At 50.7% G+C, this 18,191-nt stretch overlaps 5 protein-coding genes across 5 annotated transcripts; 3 read left to right on the forward strand and 2 right to left on the reverse strand.

The window, feature by feature from the left end:
- Positions 1 to 625: 625 nt before the first annotated feature.
- On the forward strand, positions 626 to 6,084 carry N7473_010201 (putative gelsolin repeat protein; the record flags this gene model as incomplete). Its single annotated transcript, XM_057156140.1, has 3 exons — positions 626 to 788; positions 943 to 5,467; positions 5,524 to 6,084. The coding sequence occupies 3 exons, from the start codon at positions 626 to 628 to the stop codon at positions 5,777 to 5,779; spliced, it is 4,944 nt and encodes a 1,647-aa protein (XP_057004795.1). The 3' UTR covers positions 5,780 to 6,084.
- Positions 6,085 to 7,918: 1,834 nt separating this feature from the next.
- N7473_010202 (uncharacterized protein) lies at positions 7,919 to 8,173 on the reverse strand (the record flags this gene model as incomplete). The annotated part of the gene is made up of 1 exon (XM_057156141.1): positions 7,919 to 8,173. The coding sequence occupies one exon, from the start codon at positions 8,171 to 8,173 to the stop codon at positions 7,919 to 7,921; it is 255 nt and encodes an 84-aa protein (XP_057004796.1).
- Positions 8,174 to 9,022: 849 nt separating this feature from the next.
- N7473_010203 (uncharacterized protein) lies at positions 9,023 to 9,817 on the reverse strand (the record flags this gene model as incomplete). The annotated part of the gene is made up of 1 exon (XM_057156142.1): positions 9,023 to 9,817. One exon carries the CDS (start codon positions 9,815 to 9,817, stop codon positions 9,023 to 9,025), a length of 795 nt encoding a protein of 264 aa, XP_057004797.1.
- A 1,863-nt stretch (positions 9,818 to 11,680) lies between these two features.
- Positions 11,681 to 13,390, forward strand: N7473_010204 (D-arabinono-1,4-lactone oxidase; the record flags this gene model as incomplete). Its single annotated transcript, XM_057156143.1, has 1 exon — positions 11,681 to 13,390. The coding sequence occupies one exon, from the start codon at positions 11,681 to 11,683 to the stop codon at positions 13,388 to 13,390; it is 1,710 nt and encodes a 569-aa protein (XP_057004798.1).
- Positions 13,391 to 16,517: 3,127 nt separating this feature from the next.
- Positions 16,518 to 18,032, forward strand: N7473_010205 (Zn(II)2Cys6 transcription factor domain-containing protein; the record flags this gene model as incomplete). The annotated part of the gene is made up of 3 exons (XM_057156144.1): positions 16,518 to 17,013; positions 17,066 to 17,163; positions 17,234 to 18,032. Exons 1-3 carry the CDS (start codon positions 16,825 to 16,827, stop codon positions 18,030 to 18,032), a joined length of 1,086 nt encoding a protein of 361 aa, XP_057004799.1. The 5' UTR covers positions 16,518 to 16,824.
- Positions 18,033 to 18,191: the final 159 nt, after the last annotated feature.

The raw sequence follows: 18,191 nt of genomic DNA on the forward strand, positions 1-18,191 counted from the left end.
TGCAAGGTACAGGACGATAGATCACTTTCCGAGGCATCGCATATGGAAAAGATAGCCAGATTGTATATTCGGTCTATCCGACTAAGTTTTTTATTTCAACTTTGCCCTTTTCCCCTGGCAAAAGGACAAGAAAAAATTCGTCATTTGCGGCTCACCCATGGGTCCAGTTAGTCCAGGATTTTGGGCGGCCCAAAAACCTGCGGGGCTGACTGGACGCGATCCGCTCCACACCCAACCATCGTGGTAAACAAACATCCCGCTTCGAACCCTTGGAAACACGGACTCCTGTATCACTTGAAGGATGTTTAAATCTGGACTAGTCAGTAAAAAAAAGAGCAGTGGATGTAGAGAATATCGCGAGGGCATGTTCCACTCGACCAGTCGTAAAGTTCGGAAACAAAAGCCAAAGGGTTCCCGGGAGGATGTGCGATGATGATCGGAGGAGCCAATGAGTTGCGATGATCGCTTCCATCCCCATTTAATTTAAGCAGGGCGGAGAACAACTCAGCCCTTGAAGTCTTCCACTCTCCCACTTCTTTCCCCCAATCTGAGCCCCTCGTCCCTACCAGGAACCTCAATCACAACCCGGAGCGTTTGCTGGTTCTTTTGGGGGACGACAAGGAGAATGACGGTCCCCACAAACCCCGATGGGGCCGAGGACGTGAATGACTTCCTACTGCGCATTCGGGAACTCGGCGAGCGCCGCGACAAGGAAGATGAAGAGCGCACCAAGAAGCTGGAGGAGGAGATTCTACAAGGCCGCAAAGAGAGACAGGCCCGCCGAGCCGGTATTGTTTTCTGTCCCTCCCTCCTTCGAAAATTCTCGAAATGAGTCGCTAGGGCCTCAGCTGGGCCGAAGTCGCACCCCGCGTGACAGTCGGACCCTTGAAAAATCCCCCCTCCTCACGTTGGAGCGATTTGCTGATGATCGAATCATGATAGAGCGAGCACGGTCCATCGCTGGATCCCCTACCCTAAATGCCTTTAGGCTGAGTGCTTCTTCCATCGGCCAGCCGTCGGCCATCGACCCTCCCGAACAGCTGGAGCCGACACTACAGACACCGGATCCCGAAACACCGGGCGGAGCGAACTCGAGTCCAGAGCGAGACATACTAGGAAGTGATATGAGACGCGGATCAGTCCAGGACACTGAGACGGATTCTCCCTCGCGAGCGATGCCAACCATGTCACGAAGCCGAGCGGGGACTTTGTCATGGCAACAGCGCCCGTCTTCTCGTGGATTTGGTAGCACGTCCCCTGGATCGGTATCACCGACTCGGTCCAGCCATTTGAGAAACGCTTCCACAGCCTCGGACGCCAACGAGCTATCCCGTGCTCAGATTGCACAGTCCCTCTCGTCCAAGGATCCGTCATGGTTTCGCCAAACTCCAGACCGGGGATTGGGCTCACCAGCATTCCGTAAGCCCGAGGAACGGTCTGATAGTCCAACAGAGATGAGTGCAGGGCGTCGACTGCCAGGGTTTAGTCGTGACTCTACCGCAGAGCCGGAGAGGGCTGAGGAAGTCGAGGCAAGGTCGCCTTCTCCGCCAAGAACCGCCTCTACTGTCGGTGAAAGTAACTTTAGCAACCGATATTCAAGCGTGTCATCGGTGTCCCCTGCGACTGGACTTGGGTCTCCAGTGACCTTATCCGAGGCACCAAAGCTAGATCCCCCGCAGAACGAGTCGGAGAGAGATCCAATTCCGGCGTCTCCAACTCAGCGCCGAATGTCACCAGAGCGAGCCCGTTCAACGTCGCCCACGAAAGGAATGGGAGGATTCGTGCAAAGTGCAATGATGCGGCGTTCTGATAGTGTATCGAAGCGGTGGAGTGCACAACTACCACAGGGATTAAGCCGAAGTAACTCAATTATGTCAAACCGCAATAGCGTGGCAGGGCCAAGTCTCACCGCGAGTGTCAGTGACATGACTCCCACAGGTGTCACGCGACGAGCGAGAGACACTTCCCCGCTGCCTTCACAACAACGACCCAGCTCAAGTCACAGTGAAGCAACCGTGCACCCCCAAGAATCCACTGAAAGACCAACAACGCCCTCTGGTCCCAGGAACGAGACGCGTCCTGAAGGCAGCCCAGGCCGACCTGCATATTACGGCCACTCCAGATCGACCAGTTCGATGACTGCTGACAGCATGACGGGCGATACCCCATCAAGCCCCCTCACGTCTCGAACAATGGACCCCAGACGCTGGAGTCCAACCAAAGCCTCCTGGCTTGAGAGTGCGCTCAACCGTCCAGAATCTCCTCGGACTCAGAAGCAGCCGCCACCCCAACAACCCTCATGGGTACGTGACCGACAATCTCGAGGCAGCGTCGATGCTGGCCGTGTGAACAACTTCAAAGAAGTCACCCCCATTGGCTTGATGCGAACACCCCCGCCCGGTAGCCACTTCAAGAAGCCAAGTCTTTCTGGAGCTCCTCCGGCCTTCGGTCCCCTCAGTACAACCAAAACCCAGGAGCCAGAGTCAGAACCAGAGCCGCCTGTTCCTGCTGTAGCAGAAAATGAGCCTCTCCCAACGAAGGCGGAGCCCGTCGAAGAAGAGCTCAAACTCGATGCAAACGAAGGACCGGAGAAAGAGGAAGAGCCAAAGGAGGAAGAGTCGACCCCTGTCTCTCCTTCTGTCACCCCCAAAGTCCACTCTGAACAAGTACAAGCGCAACCCAGAAAGACCACAGAGCCTGTACCAACTCGCAAATCCCCACCACCCGCGCTGAGCATGAAGCCAAATTTCTCTCTTCCCCTTCGAGACCCTATTTCGCCCAGACCCAAACCCCAGTCCCCTGTCATTGACTTCCGAGCAAACCTGCGGAAACGCGAGGTTGCCAAGGACACTGGTTCCCAAGCCGAGCCCGAATTCAGAAACGTGTTTGGCAAACTTAAAAAGACCGAGACTCGCAACTATGTCGCACCGGACGAGCTCAAGGGCAACATCCTCCGCGGAAAGGCTGCCCTCAATATCACTGGTGGTCCCAAGAAAACTCAGCGTGTCGATGAGCTCAAGGAGAGCATTCTCAAGCGGAAAGAAGAAATGAAGGCCGGCGGGGGATCTATCAGGCGCAACACACTAGGGGAAAAGGATGCTCCTGAGAAGCCTGCTGCTGCTGTGCCTGAAGCCATTGCCAAGCGTCAGCTCATGAACAAGACAACCAGCATCAAACGAGACGATGAGCAGACCCGCCCAATGTCCCCTGCGGATTCTACAGTGGAACAGCCTCTCTCTCCAGCCCCACTGGCTGAGAAAATCATTCCCATGGCAGAGCCAGAGGTTGTCTCGCCAATTCCTAGCCCGGAGCCTACCATTATCGTGGATGCGGAGCCAATCTCGAGCCCCAAGGAAGCCCGCAAATTCATCGCTGAGGTTGTTAGCACAGAGGTTGCGCCAGAACCAAAACCTGCCCACGAGACAGCTAGCTCGGTTCGTGGCTTGCCATCAGCGAGACGACCAACCGCAACCACGCCCACTGTGAATCCATACTCGGCTGCCAAGGGGAAGCTCGCAGGCCGAATCAACCCTGCACTTGCAAATATCCTCGCTCGTGGCCCTCCAGTCGCCGCCGATGGTCCCAAGAAAGATTTGGTGGTTTCGCCTTCTGGCGAGAGCTCAGCTGCGACTCCCTCGGCACCGCTTACACACATGACGAAAGCCCGCGCTCGAGGACCCAAGAGAAGACTGCCTGGTGGCTCTACTGTTTCAGCTGCCCCAGATGCTGTCTCATCCCCACAGGATATTACGGAGGTTGGTGCCATTTCTTCTCCTGAAGTCCCATCCTCGCAGACAATTCCCGAGCCCGAGGTCTCTCCAGAGTCTCACTCGGAGAACCTGCCGAAAGAAAGCCCAGTTCCCAATACTGAAACCGCTCGAGCAGAGAGCCCCGTTACCACGAAACAGCTCCCAGGTGTAAGAACCAGCTTCCAGAATGCTCTCAACAGCGGACTGCAGTTTAGACTGGGTAGCATGTCGCCTGTATCACCAATGTCGCCAATGTCGCCCATGCCACCCGCTTCACCAACCTCGCCCATTTCTACACGAGACGCAACCGCCGCCCAATCTCCCAGCGGTCTTAGCGATAAAGAGAACTTCAGCCATGAACAACAGACTCCGAGGGATGTAAGCCCGCCATCAAGCCCCCTTTCAACCAGGCCGCCCGTCCCACCAAAGCCAACCTCGTCGCCATCGCCGGTATCATCATCGCCTTCAACTCCCGTAGCCAGGCCACAATGGGCGCAGCCTCCCCGATATGCGTCGCCTTCTTCCCCGTCACCTCTACGGACGAGTTTTAGGGAAAACCAAATGGATACACCGGCCACGCCATCCCACAAACCGCTTCCTGGCATGAGCGCTGTCGACTCTTCCTCTCGATCCAAGGCTCTCCCATCCCCGCCAGCTCCTTCTAGGCAATCTAATATCTCACTCAACAAGCCCAATCATTCGCACCGATTGTCACGCAAAATGTCTGCTCCCTCTCTAGTCGCGCAGGCAGCTGAAGCCCGCGAAGTCATCGCTGGTTTCTTCAAAGCCTTCCCCAATCCGCGAGACCGTATGAACATCGACCCACAGTTGATGTTGACAGGCAAACCCGACGCGACAAAGATCAGAACTGTCAAGCGCTACATCTGGGAGCTGACGGGTGATGGAAAGAGACAAGAACTCCCTATCAACCAGGAGTACGTTCTTTACGAGGGAAGCATGTATCTATGTGTTCATCAGTTCGAAGCACAAGGTAGCGGCAGCACCGAAGTGTATCTTTGGTGCGGAGATGATGTCCCAGAAGCGGCGTTAGAAGATGCCCAGCTATTTGCTCGCAAGGTGGGCCGCGAGAACGGCTGCAAGTTGGTCGTGGTTCGACAGGGTAAGGAGCCTGTGCGGTTCATTCAAGCACTCGGTGGGATTATTATCACGCGCCGTGGATTCAGCTCTCGCTCCAACTCGTCTGCTTTGTACATGCTCTGCGGTCGAAAGCATATGGGCCAGATGGCCTTTGACGAAGTCGATTACTCATTGCGCAACTTGTGTTCCGGATTCCCATTCGTGATCTCTGCGCCTTTCGGAAAATTGTATCTCTGGAAAGGTCGAGGCAGCGGTCCGGAGGAAACAGGTGCAGCTCGACTGATCAGCATGGATCTCGGCTTGACTGGCGAATTTGAAGAGTGTGATGAGGGCCAAGAACCAGAATGCTTTTTCGAAGACTTCGCCGGTTCTAGTGAAGGCAATTCCCTTTTGACCTCGGACTACTGGCAGTTGAAGCCGAAGTATGATCACTTCCGCACAAGGCTGCTCCGTGTCGACCATGAACTGGCCCAACCCACCCGCTTCTGGATGCGCCGTCCTGGCTCGGGGTCCCCGGTTGTTCGGCCGAATGACACTGTTCAGGAGATCGAGCCATTCTGCTACAAAGACCTGACGGAGAAGGATGTTTACGTCCTGGACACATTCTTCGAGATCTACGTGTAAGTTAACATTCACTCAATATCGCATCCCATAATCACGACTAACGACATCGCAGCATCGTCGGTGAACAAGCCTCCCAGAAATCAGCCGACTTCGCCTCCGCAATTGTCTTCGCCCACGAGTACGGCATCCTCGCCGCATCTCTCCAAGATCGCCCCTTCATCCCCAAGAGTTTCGTCGCGCTAGGCGGTATCCCAGACCGATGCCAAAGCGCATTCCGCAAATGGGACCCTCATTCCCTCAGCGCACCCTGCCTGTTCCCCCTCGAGGTGGTCATTGAAGCTATCCGCTCGCACCAGCGAGGAGACTAAATTTCGTGCTATGTATTGTTGCATGCCTTTGTGATTTTCTCCATTTTCCATGTGCTTTTCCTGTTTTAGTACCTTCCTGCGGTTCTTTTTTCTCATTTCTCTGTGCATATTTCGGTCTGTAAAGAGAGCATTTGCGGCAGGGGAGGATGGAGTCTTTTTTTTGATTTTACCTTCATGTCTGTCATCTTGATCATTGGTGCACTGTGCCCTAGAGGAGGGAAGCATCGCGGGAGCATTCTGGGTTGTACATCTACTACATTTAACATTTGAGACATCTTCGGTATATGCATAAATCAAGTATCCGGTTTCGTGGAGTGGATTATCTCATTAAGCATGCTTGAAAAGACAAATCGACCTGGTGATATTGCCTTGGACTAGATGGAAAGAAATCTGGGAAGATCTTTCGAAAGCGAAACGTATCTAATACTGAAAAAAAAAACATGAAAAGGGAGGATTAGCCAGCAACAGGGCCAGATTCCCCTATGCTTTGCAAGTATATAGTTGAAGGAGTCAACGAGAAGGGTTTTCTTCATTTGTCTCTAATCTCAAGAATTTGAATGTACAAAATAAAGGAGCGCATTTTTCAATTTCCATAGCCATTATGATTGCCAAACACTCATATCTACCGGACTGGGAAGCGCTTCCATTCATCCCGGAGCCAAGGGCTCGGGAGTTCTTGCCCCTTTCCAACCGCGAAACTATCGTAGCCATCGCGCATGACCAGCTTCTCCGGGGTATTCTCCGTTTCAGCAAGCTTGTCATCGCACAAAGATCGAGCTAATAGAACAAGTCCACCAATCAAGCGACATTTTCTACTGAGAAGTGGCTGCAAAGTTTATTCACGCTTTGCTAAATAGTGGACTGATATCGAATCACATGATGATACTGTATTATTGTTGAATCACCTCTTCATTTTACCCACGAAATGGATCCTTCTCCTAAAGTAGTGAGGGAAGAGGTGACTTCACATAATTCCAAATTTCAATTTTTAAGCCTCTCGCTTGTCATTCTACCCACTCACAGCAGAATAGGAAAAGTCTGTGAACATAAATAGGGACGGCCAGTGTCTCGCTAGATCCGCCACACGGATATACGTGTTAGTAACTATCGGATGTGAAGTCACACCAAGGATAGCTCTCAAGAGAGTCTCTAGACGCGCCTAGAGTACTAAGGACAATCTGAAGCAATACCAGTGACTTCAAGGTTATGAAGATATATGGTCTCATTTAGCGTGGTTCAGTTCATTTATAATTATTCCCCGAGCAAATTGTTTCAATCTGAGTTGGCGAACTTCCATTAATAGCTATTCTCCGACCTAGATCGATTAAGCAACTTCCGTTATCATACCCATATTGCACATAGCAGGAGCTGACCATCACCATATCCGCAGAGACCTATGATAATTTGGAAGCATCTACGATCACGCCTCTCAAATCCGAACAGGTCTAACTATGTTACGACCCTAGTTATTAGAGTCCTCTGCGATCATCTACCTGAGAAATATGGTTTCTGCCTCAATGAAATCCTTTGGAACTATTTCAGACTATGGGTACAACCTCCAGCATTAGAATAGCCATAATTGCCAAAGGCTAGTCTAAGATTTCAGATCGTAACACCAAGTATATGCTGACGAATCTGGATGAGACAAACGTGTTAGGTTCAGGCGGACAGGTCCCCTGCAAGTGACAAAATTCCATCAACGCGACTAGAGAAACCCGATATCAGCCGCGCATGCCCAGGACGGGACCGTCCTTTTGCGGGTGTTCCCTGGTACTACGGATGCCACTCTATTAGAGGATTGTACAGCTCGCTCCAGCATTGTGGATGATGGCTAGAACCTTAAACCTGTCCTTGCGATAGACAACGAAAGTATGTCACTTACTCGTACGATAGGGAGGTCTTGACCTTTTTCATCTCGGAAAAATCGGAGTTCGGGTCGGCGCGACTGCTAAACTAAGTTTTCTATCGAGAACCCTGCCTTTGAAAACATGTTTACGGAGTAGATTTAGAGCAGCAGGCGACATTTCTGTGCCAGTCCGACCTCACATCCTTCAGGCAGTACATTGAAGCAAATTAAAATAAATCACTATGAGATATACCGTGAAAAGCACTAGATTACAGTTCGACTGTATGAAAGCGTCACGTAGCTCCAAAGATACGTCCTTCTTCGAAACCTCTGATGGAAGGACCGTATTTACCTGCCTCGATGTTCTCCAAACGATGAACAGGGTTACTAAGCAACGGATGATCGTTTGTCTCTCCCATTTTGAGACCGAGCTCTGGTGCCGGGCGCGTTTCAATAGCTTTATGTTCGGAGAACATGGGATCTTTCAGCTGGGCTCCAGACTGGTGCTCCGGATCAGGAGACTGGCGGCCCTCTGTAGGTGCAGACATAGTATATGGAAAACCAGGAAACAGATCCACGTTAATTATTGTAATACAATGCCGCCAGTGGGCTAATATGGTGCTGTGCAACATATTTAGTATAAGTCAATAACAATGACGTTCTTTTTGATTGGGTATGCTTATAAATTGACCTTTATTCCAAGAATGCCCGTACAGAGATCGGAATATGGATGTTGGTCTGTTGGAAGTTCTTGGTTTGAGCATCAAACCGAGCGTACTTTTCTTTCCTTTATATTTTCTTTTCAGACATTCAACAAAGTTTGGAAAATGACGCGTTCAAATGTTTGGTGGCAACTGAACTAACTAGTGAGTTAGTTCCAAGGTTAGGTTACACAAGTCAGGATGATGACTAACATAGCTTAGTTAACTAACTACGTTAGTTAACAACCAAGTTAGCGGGTGCAGAATATTTAACTAGTTAGTGGTGGTCAAGATTATTGATGGAGCGGTCGAGCGGCGGCTAGGTGGTGGAAATTACGGATGGAAAGACGGCCGTTTCTGGCGCCAGGGGATGTTATTTTCGGCGTCGAATTCACTGGTCCTTATATTCTATGTGTAAAATGCATGAATCAAGTGAAGTTCCCTTGATTGATTCAATATATCTATCTAGTTGACCTAGACGATATGAATAATTATTAGCTCGGTATGTATCTGTACTCTCTCTTTTCCTTCCAGCGAAGCTTTTCGCTAGGAAGAAATCGTCTACGATGGCCTGGCTCCGGCCAAATGCCTTCCTCTAAGGGCCTGAAATGAACCGCTTCCATTCGTCTTGAAGCCAAGGGCTAGGGTGTTCTTTTCCCTTGCCAACCGCATAGCTATTGTAGCTATCCCCCGTGGCTAGCTTCTCCAAATTGACCTCCATTTCCGCAAGCTTTTCATTGCATAACGGCATGCCAGGTGGTCTGGCGCCTGGGTTTGGGTTTCCGCTTCCGGTTCCGGCAGTTTGGGTGCTTCAAGACCTCGAGGCAGCCTTGAAGGTGCCCAATGATAGAGGTTTTCTAGGTGGACGAATAGTCTCGACAGATGATTCCTTGGAAGCTTTTGCAGCGGTCTCAGGAGCCAGGGTGCCAACGTATCCATCTTTCGTACCGCATCTTCAAATGGCCAATCGAACGCGCTGTGTGGGGATCTGATATGAATGACCAGATTCAAATTCGCGGCATCCGGGTGCACGAGCACAAGGGCCAGATAGTTGACAGCATTCAACCATTCCCTGTAAGCTGGGGTTTCATATAGGAAGCTGTCATGCAATCCAATCATCGGAAAGACGATCTCCAGATTGCGGATGTTTCTTGGGCCTGTCAAGCTGACATGCTGAATGAAGAGCTTTGTTGCATCATGCCACGCCAAATTTGCCAGATAGACATTGTTGCGATGAGCACGGCCAGCCGGGATGTGAGGTTGCCCTGGAGGATTCTCGCTGAAGCGATAAGGCTGGAATGGTAGTTGTCCTGTCGCGGCAAAAACACATCCTATGGATTGAGTGTTGGGCCAAATAACAATTCGGTTGTTCATGTAGAATATATGCATGGCCTCGTGATACATCGCACGGCTGGTCAGCAGTATTGGCAAGGCGCCGTGGCGGTGATGGCGCTCGCACTGGGTGGAATATGCTCCCAAACTGCTGCGCATGCAAAAAGTCTCCAGCTTCTAGGGAAGAAGCGTCACATCTAGATGCTAAGCGGCGTGCATATCCGTTCTTGTTGGGCCTAACAGACTCATCACGACTCTGGGGGCCAATGCTTCTTGTGAACTTAGTGATAGAATCCTAATAAACTCTGCCATCGGGAGTATTAAGGTCCGTGAACCCGAGGATTAGAGATCGAATTTGCGGCGGGAGATCAAAAAGGCGGAATAGCTTTGCAAGTACTGGGTCAGGGAGTTGAACTTAAAGACTTGTAAGTCGAGCACAAGCCGCAGATAATAGGTGTAGACGTAGCTATAGCTCCAAAAGCAGACCTACGATCCCTTCCAGAGGCTTGAGTACTACGTCTAGCTTTGCTCGGTCCATTATCTCGCAGATCAAATGGAGCCTCAACTTCTCAAGCGTTCCGTGGGTCAAGAAATTTGTGATAGCTGCTTACCACTTAGTGAGGAATCCTTCGGAGTTAAACTCGGGTCCGTCCGCATTCTCGTTCACGTAGAGCTTAACGTAGATGTTTCGCGACAAGGAGCAAGAACGAGGGGAAAATTAGCTAAGAGTGTCCAAGCTCTCATAGTTTGTTTGTTCCATCGCCTCGTAGACCTGTGTATTCCGGTTAAGCAAAAGTGCTTCCACTTCGTTATAGACCTAGCGGCAGACGCGGTACTCGGCGTCATGCTTCTTAGTATCATCTACTGAGCTGTCTTCAATGCGTAGATACGCAATGTGTGTGTCTGTTATCAGACCAGCGGACAAATAGAAATCCATTAACGGATTGATGCTGGTAATTCCAAGAACATCTTGAGGAGATTCAAAGCTGGTGAGGGGTTTTCCTGAGAGGGATTGTTGAGAAGGTGGAAGAATCCTGAGAGAATTGACGATGAGATTGGTGATAAATGAGTGACCAGTGAGTGAAGAAAAGACCGGCGAGTGAAGTGGTAGTGAGGTATCACTGGCAAAGAGACGACCACTAGTGGTATGTTTACAAGCATCTTATATCCCCAAAATTCCTTACTTGCCTTTGTAAAGCATGTCTATCTTCTGTGTATTCATCATCTTATATATGCAAGTTTATAGTAAACCAACCAACACTAGAAAAGTCTTGTATGTATTAGCGTTAATAAAAAGATTAAGCGTGCATAGAGGCAGCTGACCTGACCGTCACCTTGGTATATAGTCGAGATAGAGAAAGCTATGCTCTAAAAAGTTCCATCCTTCCATGATATTTGAGTGGCTATTTATAGTAGTCTCGTGGAAGCTAGAAGAATGAACATATATGTGAAAATGCCGAAAATGACCACCAAAACGAGTAGAGCCTGAGCATTAACAAAGAGATACTGTGAGGAATTTGGTAGTATATATCATTCAATATACAGTAGTGTGGTTTATATTCTTCGGAGATAACCTTTCCCAAAAACGGCAGCTGTCATCATTATTAAGTCGGAAGCATCGGGGCATTCGGGAGAGCGACCTCGGCCTGTCGCATCAGCGATCGATCGATCGGCGATTGTCAACATTGCACATTTCGATTCATTTGCAGCCCTGACGAAAGGGTCAGATTCATTGATCAGATCAAGGAGAGTAATATAAACAGGCACCAATTCAAGGTGGAGGTGGAGGTGGAGGAGTGGGCGTAGTGGGCCGATCCCCAATGGTCGCGCATTTCGCCATCGCGACACCTTTTTTTAGTTTTAGCGTGCCGTGCCAGTCTCTTGTCTTCCACCACCACCTCTTCTTCCCCCCCTTTATCCCTCCCCCACTACCTCCCGAGAGGACCCAAGTAATCTCCAGACAATGTGATAGACCTACACTATGTGGTGATACATCCCGATCAATTCACTACACATCCTACCATGGACGCTTCCATCTCCCGCGAGCTGTCAAAGCTCAACCCCGCGGTCCCGTTCCGCGCCTCGACCGACCACCTGCATCACACTTGGGCCAAGACCTTCTTCTCCCGACCGGAGCTTTATGTTCGCCCTCAATCCATTACGGAAGTTCAGCAGCTGGTCACCCTCGCCCGTCGCTGTCGCCGCCGCCTGGTGACTGTCGGTAGCGGCCATTCCCCATCCGATTTGACCTGCACCTCGTCCTGGCTCGTCAACCTCGATGACTTCAATCGCATTCTGCATATCGATACCGAGACCCGCTTGGTGACTGTTGAGGCGGGAATTCGCTTGTATGAGTTGGGGCCGAAGCTGGAGGAACAAGGGTTGACACTGGAGAATCTGGGCAGCATTGACAGTCAGTCAATAGCGGGTGTCATTGCCACCGGTACCCATGGTAGCTCTCTGCGCCATGGCCTGCTCTCGGAGTGTATCGAGTCTCTGAGTCTGGTGCTATCGAACGGCCAGCTGGTGCGCTGCAGTGCTACCAACAATCCCGACCTCTTCCGTGCCGCGTTGGTTTCTCTGGGCGCGCTCGGAATTGTGGTCGAGGTGACCTTCAGGGCAAGGCCCGCGTTCAACATTGCCTGGCGCCAGCAGAGATATTCTCTGTCCAAGGTGTTGAGTGAATGGTCCACTGGACTGTGGACATCGCATGAGTTTGTCCGTGTCTGGTGGATGCCGTATGAGAAGGGCGCGATTGTCTGGCACGCTGATCCCACAGACCAGCCCCTCCGCGCGCCGCCCAATAACTTTTATGGCGAGTGGTTTGGATACCACGTTTACCATAACCTCCTTGCTCTGTCTTCGTACTTCCCCCGTATCTTGCCATGGGTCGAGTGGTTCATTTTCGGTATGCAATATGGGTTCCGCCCCGGAGCAACCGTTTCCGAGGCTGTCGAGCCGGCACGCGCCGGTCTGCTGATGAACTGCCTGTACTCGCAGTTTGTCAACGAGTGGGCCCTGCCCCTCGAGAAAGGTCCCGAGGCCATTATCCGCCTCTCCGCGTGGCTGCACGGGGACCTGGAGACCGCGCGCATTCCCTTCTCTCCCAAAGGTCTGTGGGTGCACTGCCCAGTCGAGGTACGCGTGTCGGACTCGAGCAAGAATCCCAACCCGCGTCCTTTCCTGGATCCCACCTGTCGCGACGAGCCCACGCTCTACCTGAACGCCACTCTGTACCGCCCGTATCTCCGAGATCCGCCCTGTCGCCAGCGGTATTATGAGGCCTTCGAGTGGCTCATGCGGGACATGGGCGCTAGACCTCACTGGGCGAAAAACTTCAGCACCCTGGACTCGACGGAGCTTCATCGGTTATACAAGGGTGACATGGACGAGTGGCTGAAGGTGCGGCAAGAAGTTGACCCCGAGGGCATGTTCTTGGGTGAATGGCATTGTCGCAACTTGCCTGTGGCCGCTCCCTCCGACCATGAAGAAAAGTTGCCTCTGGTGGAGCGTGAGAGCGAACGTCGCAAGGTAGACATTAGCGGCGCTGGTGATGGCTTTGAGTGGATTGGCGAACGTCGGTGGAAGACTCAAAATCATTTGGAGGAGGATCGCATGTCTGAACTGCCGCCCGACCACTCAGCGCCTAGTCCACCAACCACGGCGACAAGCGAGGAGAGTTTCGACGTGCTTGCAAAGGGCGAGGCCAGCATTCTGCTCCATGGAGCGTGATTAATCGCCATCCATTGACCACCTCATTGTCGAGTGTCAAGGGCGAGGAGCAAACAAGGCCCGTGTGGACTGGTCGGGTAGATTCGCCGAGCTGTGCTGTACCTGGCAGAGGAGAATCGAGGGAAAAGACAAATAAAAAACGCCAGAAATGATCAACTGTCCCGCTGTTCTGACATGGACTGACATGCACCTCCCGTGGCCTTGGCCTATGGGACGCCTGCTTGGCGGTTCTTAATGTAGAGTGAACATGTTGTCACGTCCTTTTTACCCATTTTCTCTCTGTTCTAGTGTCCAATCTGGCAAGACTGGGCCTCGAAAATGAGGCAGACACAGGACGTGTCTGGTAATTCCTGCTATTATAATGTCTTTAATGCTTTTAAACACTTATGTTAGGCCCCTCAGTATAGGAGAGGGGTTGATTTAGACCTGGTCGGTAAATAGAGTGCCAAGGCACATGGAGTTTCTCCCCACTCAATAGAAGTCTTTTATTCACGAATACAAATTTGGATCCAATCCTTCAAGAAACCTTTCTCAAATACATCGAATACGGATCTAGTCCTGCACCTCGCAACTGCAGATCTACCAACGTCACCCAGCACGACAGCTGCTCATGCCCGCTTATAGGGCTATGCCCAGACATTCCCCATCGAAGCTAGTAGGTCATAGGGCGTGATCTGTGTAGTTCTTGCATACTGTATACCTCGGACTCTGCAGGTATAGACATCACCTACTCACCAGCGCGGTCTTTCATCATGTCTCCCCGATGCTACTTGACCTTCCAATCTATCTATTCACCTGCGCTGTCTTTACTATCTCAGCCCAACCACCATCCCGGCCATTCAGCTGAGAGAAAAACTAAATTGAGTGATTACTGAAATAAAATAAATTTAACAACATATTTGATTGCACTGGAAGGAATACAATCAAGGCCAAAACCCGTCACTCCTAATCTGCAAAGCCTGAGCTCGAGCTCCAAATGGGGTAACCAGTCGGCCTTGCCGGGGTTTGGGTTTGGGTTAGTAGTAGTAGCTGTACAGTTGATCGAACTCCATGGCCATTACACAACGGCTGGGGTTGTGCTGCGGAAGAGCTGGAGCTACAACTACTAGCATGATGCAAGACACAACAGACACACAGATCTATCGTGATAGAGTGAGTAGGATGGGTAAAATGGGTGTGATGGATTAGGTGGGATACACAAAAGATGATCTTAGATCAACGCCGATCAGGTGGTTCTGATCTGGACGGGTTGTTGTGTTTTGTGTTTCTATTGTTGCGTAGGGAGATCTATAAGTAGTGTTGGTTAAGGTGAGATGGGGGGAGATCATATCACAGTTAATCATGTAGATATTTGAGGGATGGAATGGCTGCGATCTATAAATTTTGTAGAGTGGACATGATGTATACATTAAGGTGTAGTATGCAGAGACATGAGCTATATATGGTTCTAAGTAGTAGACTTCCTACCTAGGTCGTGCTCTGTTTCTTAACCCTCTCCGGTCTTCTCTCTTCTCCATCTTTGCCCGTCAGGCGCGCCCAATAGTAGACCTCTCTCTAATTTCTACTTACTACACAGTACATACACAGTTACCTATCGAATCCTTCATTTACCTCACCTTGACAACTGACCAAGGCAAAGGGCGGATGGCTGACAAGCTTGACCTCAGGACAATAACCCCATTTCTCATTCTCTTCTTCTCCCATTCCTCCCCTGCAGACCAAATGCCAATTCCGCGACCCTCCAATTTCATGGTTTTCTCCCTTTTCTCCCGGGGTCACCCATGGTCAAGGGCATATCACCTCGTACCACGTTTCGGTGCATCGGCCTGCAAGGATATTATATCAGGTGATAGGGCCAAAGAAACAAGTACTGTACACCGCTTGCGACCGAATCAGATTCAAGCAGCATGACTGGCAGAGTCCCAAAAGAAAGATATCATCAGCAGAAGCAGAGTGGACAGGGGGGTCTGGTTGGTTCAGGGCTGTCATTCAGCGGTCTTGGTGGGCGGAGTCTCTTGCACAGACAGCACCAGTAAGCTGGAGTGACCAAGAGTGACTACAGTGACTAAAGTGACTTTGGTTTTTACTCATCTTTACAGTCACCAGGATTGCACGTGTTGACCCTGGGGGGTTCCAGCGGGCGTGTGACGAGATTCTCATTGCGATTGCCTCGGGGGACGGCACGGACTAAATCAGTGAGTACTGGGTGACTGGGGGCGGAGCGTTGACCCTGCTCTCTTTCTCACTCTTGTCTCTCGCTGCCTAGACGACCGGGGGGAAAATGTGAGGACCGAGATGGGTGTAGCCAGTGAGCCTTTAACCTAGAGCCTGTATAGGATGAATCCGTTGACTGTTGACAGGTGAAGAGTCAAGATGGCTTCTTGTCCGTGTGCCGAAGCCCGGATCCACTGGGCGGCTCGGACCGTGTCCATCAAGTATCCATCAAGTGTCATCACAGTTAATCGCAGCGAAATATGCATCTCAATGCAATGTCTCCCCACTTGCTGAAGTTGCCGGGCTCTACTTGGCTATCTAGTGCGTGTCCACTGAACAACGACGTGGAAACTATTGACCATGATGACAGTCACTCCCAGGATGACCACTGACCAGCCACTGATTTGTCTGTCCCACTCGCTCTTCACCTTACAAGTGGCCCGTGGCCAGTGGCTGCTGGCTACCTATGAGGCCCTTGAACTATAACCCACTATACCTATTTCAATCTACTTGTCTCTTTGTCTCGGTTCCACTCATCCTGTCGACGGGGATCCCAGCGTCGTACCTCCCACAGCCACAAAAGATGTCGCGAGACCCTCGAACGGCCTTCCCCCGGTTGATATTCTGACAGACCCCTCCACGTCACCCTTTTGTATTGATCACATCAGCCCTCCCTCTAGGAACGAGGAGTACACCTGTGTGTTGTGTGCTGATGCGGGGCAGAGGGAGAGGGGAGGGGGTGGATGGACGAGGGGTGTGCTTGATACTTTTTTTTGTAGTCGTGGTCAAGCTGGGTCGAAATTAACCACTCAGATCAATTAGATGAGTTGGCCCCGGCTTGCGCTGCACAACTGATCATTTTTCATCCATAGAAAACCATCATGATCAAGATACCTGCGTGCAATATGAATGAGGCTGTTTTGCGCTGCAGATAATTCTCATATACCCCTCTATAGACCCATACTTCATCATCCATGATCCATACTTCTGTTCACCCACCCCGCACCTACTCAATCTGTCCCTCCTACCTATCGGTCATAACTTTCTGCCCTTGTTTCTTTTGGGCTGTTATTTCTGGCCCGTCCATACTACCCTCTTCTGAATCCTATCTTTTACTTGCATTTTTTATACTCTTTACTATACCCGATTCTTCTTGTTCGCTTTTCGCCCGTATCTAATTCGGGTGCCTGCGCCTAATTCGTCAAGGGCATAAACCAACCATGACCTGGCAACCTAAGCTTCGACCCAAGGGTTTCCCGCATAGTCTCGATGACTTTGCGGTGGCCTCACTGTCAGAGTTAGAGCATCGATCAAGGACGGGCGATGAGAAACGTGATCAGCGAGTTTTCCGGGTTAAGCGGAAGCATGTTCTCAAGGCTTGTGATCGTTGTCGTGTGAAGAAAACCAAGGTAGGCTATTTGCAATGATATTAGAATACTGATGTTAACCCATTGCTGGCAGTGTGATGGTAAGCAGCCTTGCAATCGTTGCTCGGTACACAATCACCCATGTTTATTCCGCGAGAGGAAAGCGACTCAAACGAAAGTGTACTCTCGAGGGTGAGCTTTCTCAATAGTAGATCACCTGAAAGCGAGATTATACACTAACCGTGAATGAAAACTTCTTTAGATTCGTCGAGATGCTCGAATCACACCACTCACTAGTAGTCAAAGCCCTCCAAAAACTATACAAATTCTGCATCAACAAAGAAGACTTCCCAGGCGAACCCCTCGCCAAAGCCCCAGACGGCCACCCACTCACCCACGCAATCCTCGATCGTCTAGGTCTCATCAAACAAGCGGAAGAAAACGCAGATGAGCCAGACGAGGACTCGGAAGATCTTCGCTACCTCCGACTCCTCTCCACATCGACAGAGTGCAGCGCCACGGCAGAACCTTCTCCAGAACCAACTACACCCCCGGAACCCTCGCCAACGACTCTCTCCTCTTCTCGACCCTCCATCTGCAATTCCCTCCTAACACCGATGACAAGTCGAAGTAATTCAAATTGGCAGTGGGATCTGCAGTCTGTCCAGCAAGCTAGCTATAGCTATCCCGATAACGGGTATCATCAGGGATTGCTGGCCGTGCAACAACGGCCGTCTATTACATCCGCGGATCTAAACGCGGGCGAGATCTCGCCTCATGTGGATATACCGTCCGCATCGGCGATAGCTCATAACCCACAGCCACACGAACAGCAGTCTTTTGCGTATTTTCTTGATGCGGGTTGCAATGCATCTTCGGCTGGGTCGTCGGTCGAGGCTAAGACTGCTGTTCGATTGCAGACTGGGGTTATGCAAGATACACATTCGGATCATCCGATGAGTGAGTTATCGAGTGACTTGCTAAGTGACTTTCAATTCTCGACACATGAGCCTTCGCTTTATCCTGGCTTTACGCCGGGTTGGTCTTTTCCCTCTGTGTGAGGAGGTCTTTTAGCTTTTGTTTCTTATCTTTTTTTTTGATCCGCTCTCGATGCGAGCAATATCAAGATCGTTGATAACCATTATTATCTTCTTTTCCTTTCTATATCTCTTTTCTTGGTCTATGACTGGAATCCCAATTCAAGGTTTGTGGTACGGCCT

This window comes from Penicillium subrubescens (genome assembly GCF_028828155.1).
Source record: "Penicillium subrubescens strain IBT 31985 chromosome Unknown utg000007l_segment0_segment0, whole genome shotgun sequence".
Classification (NCBI taxonomy): domain Eukaryota; kingdom Fungi; phylum Ascomycota; class Eurotiomycetes; order Eurotiales; family Aspergillaceae; genus Penicillium; species Penicillium subrubescens.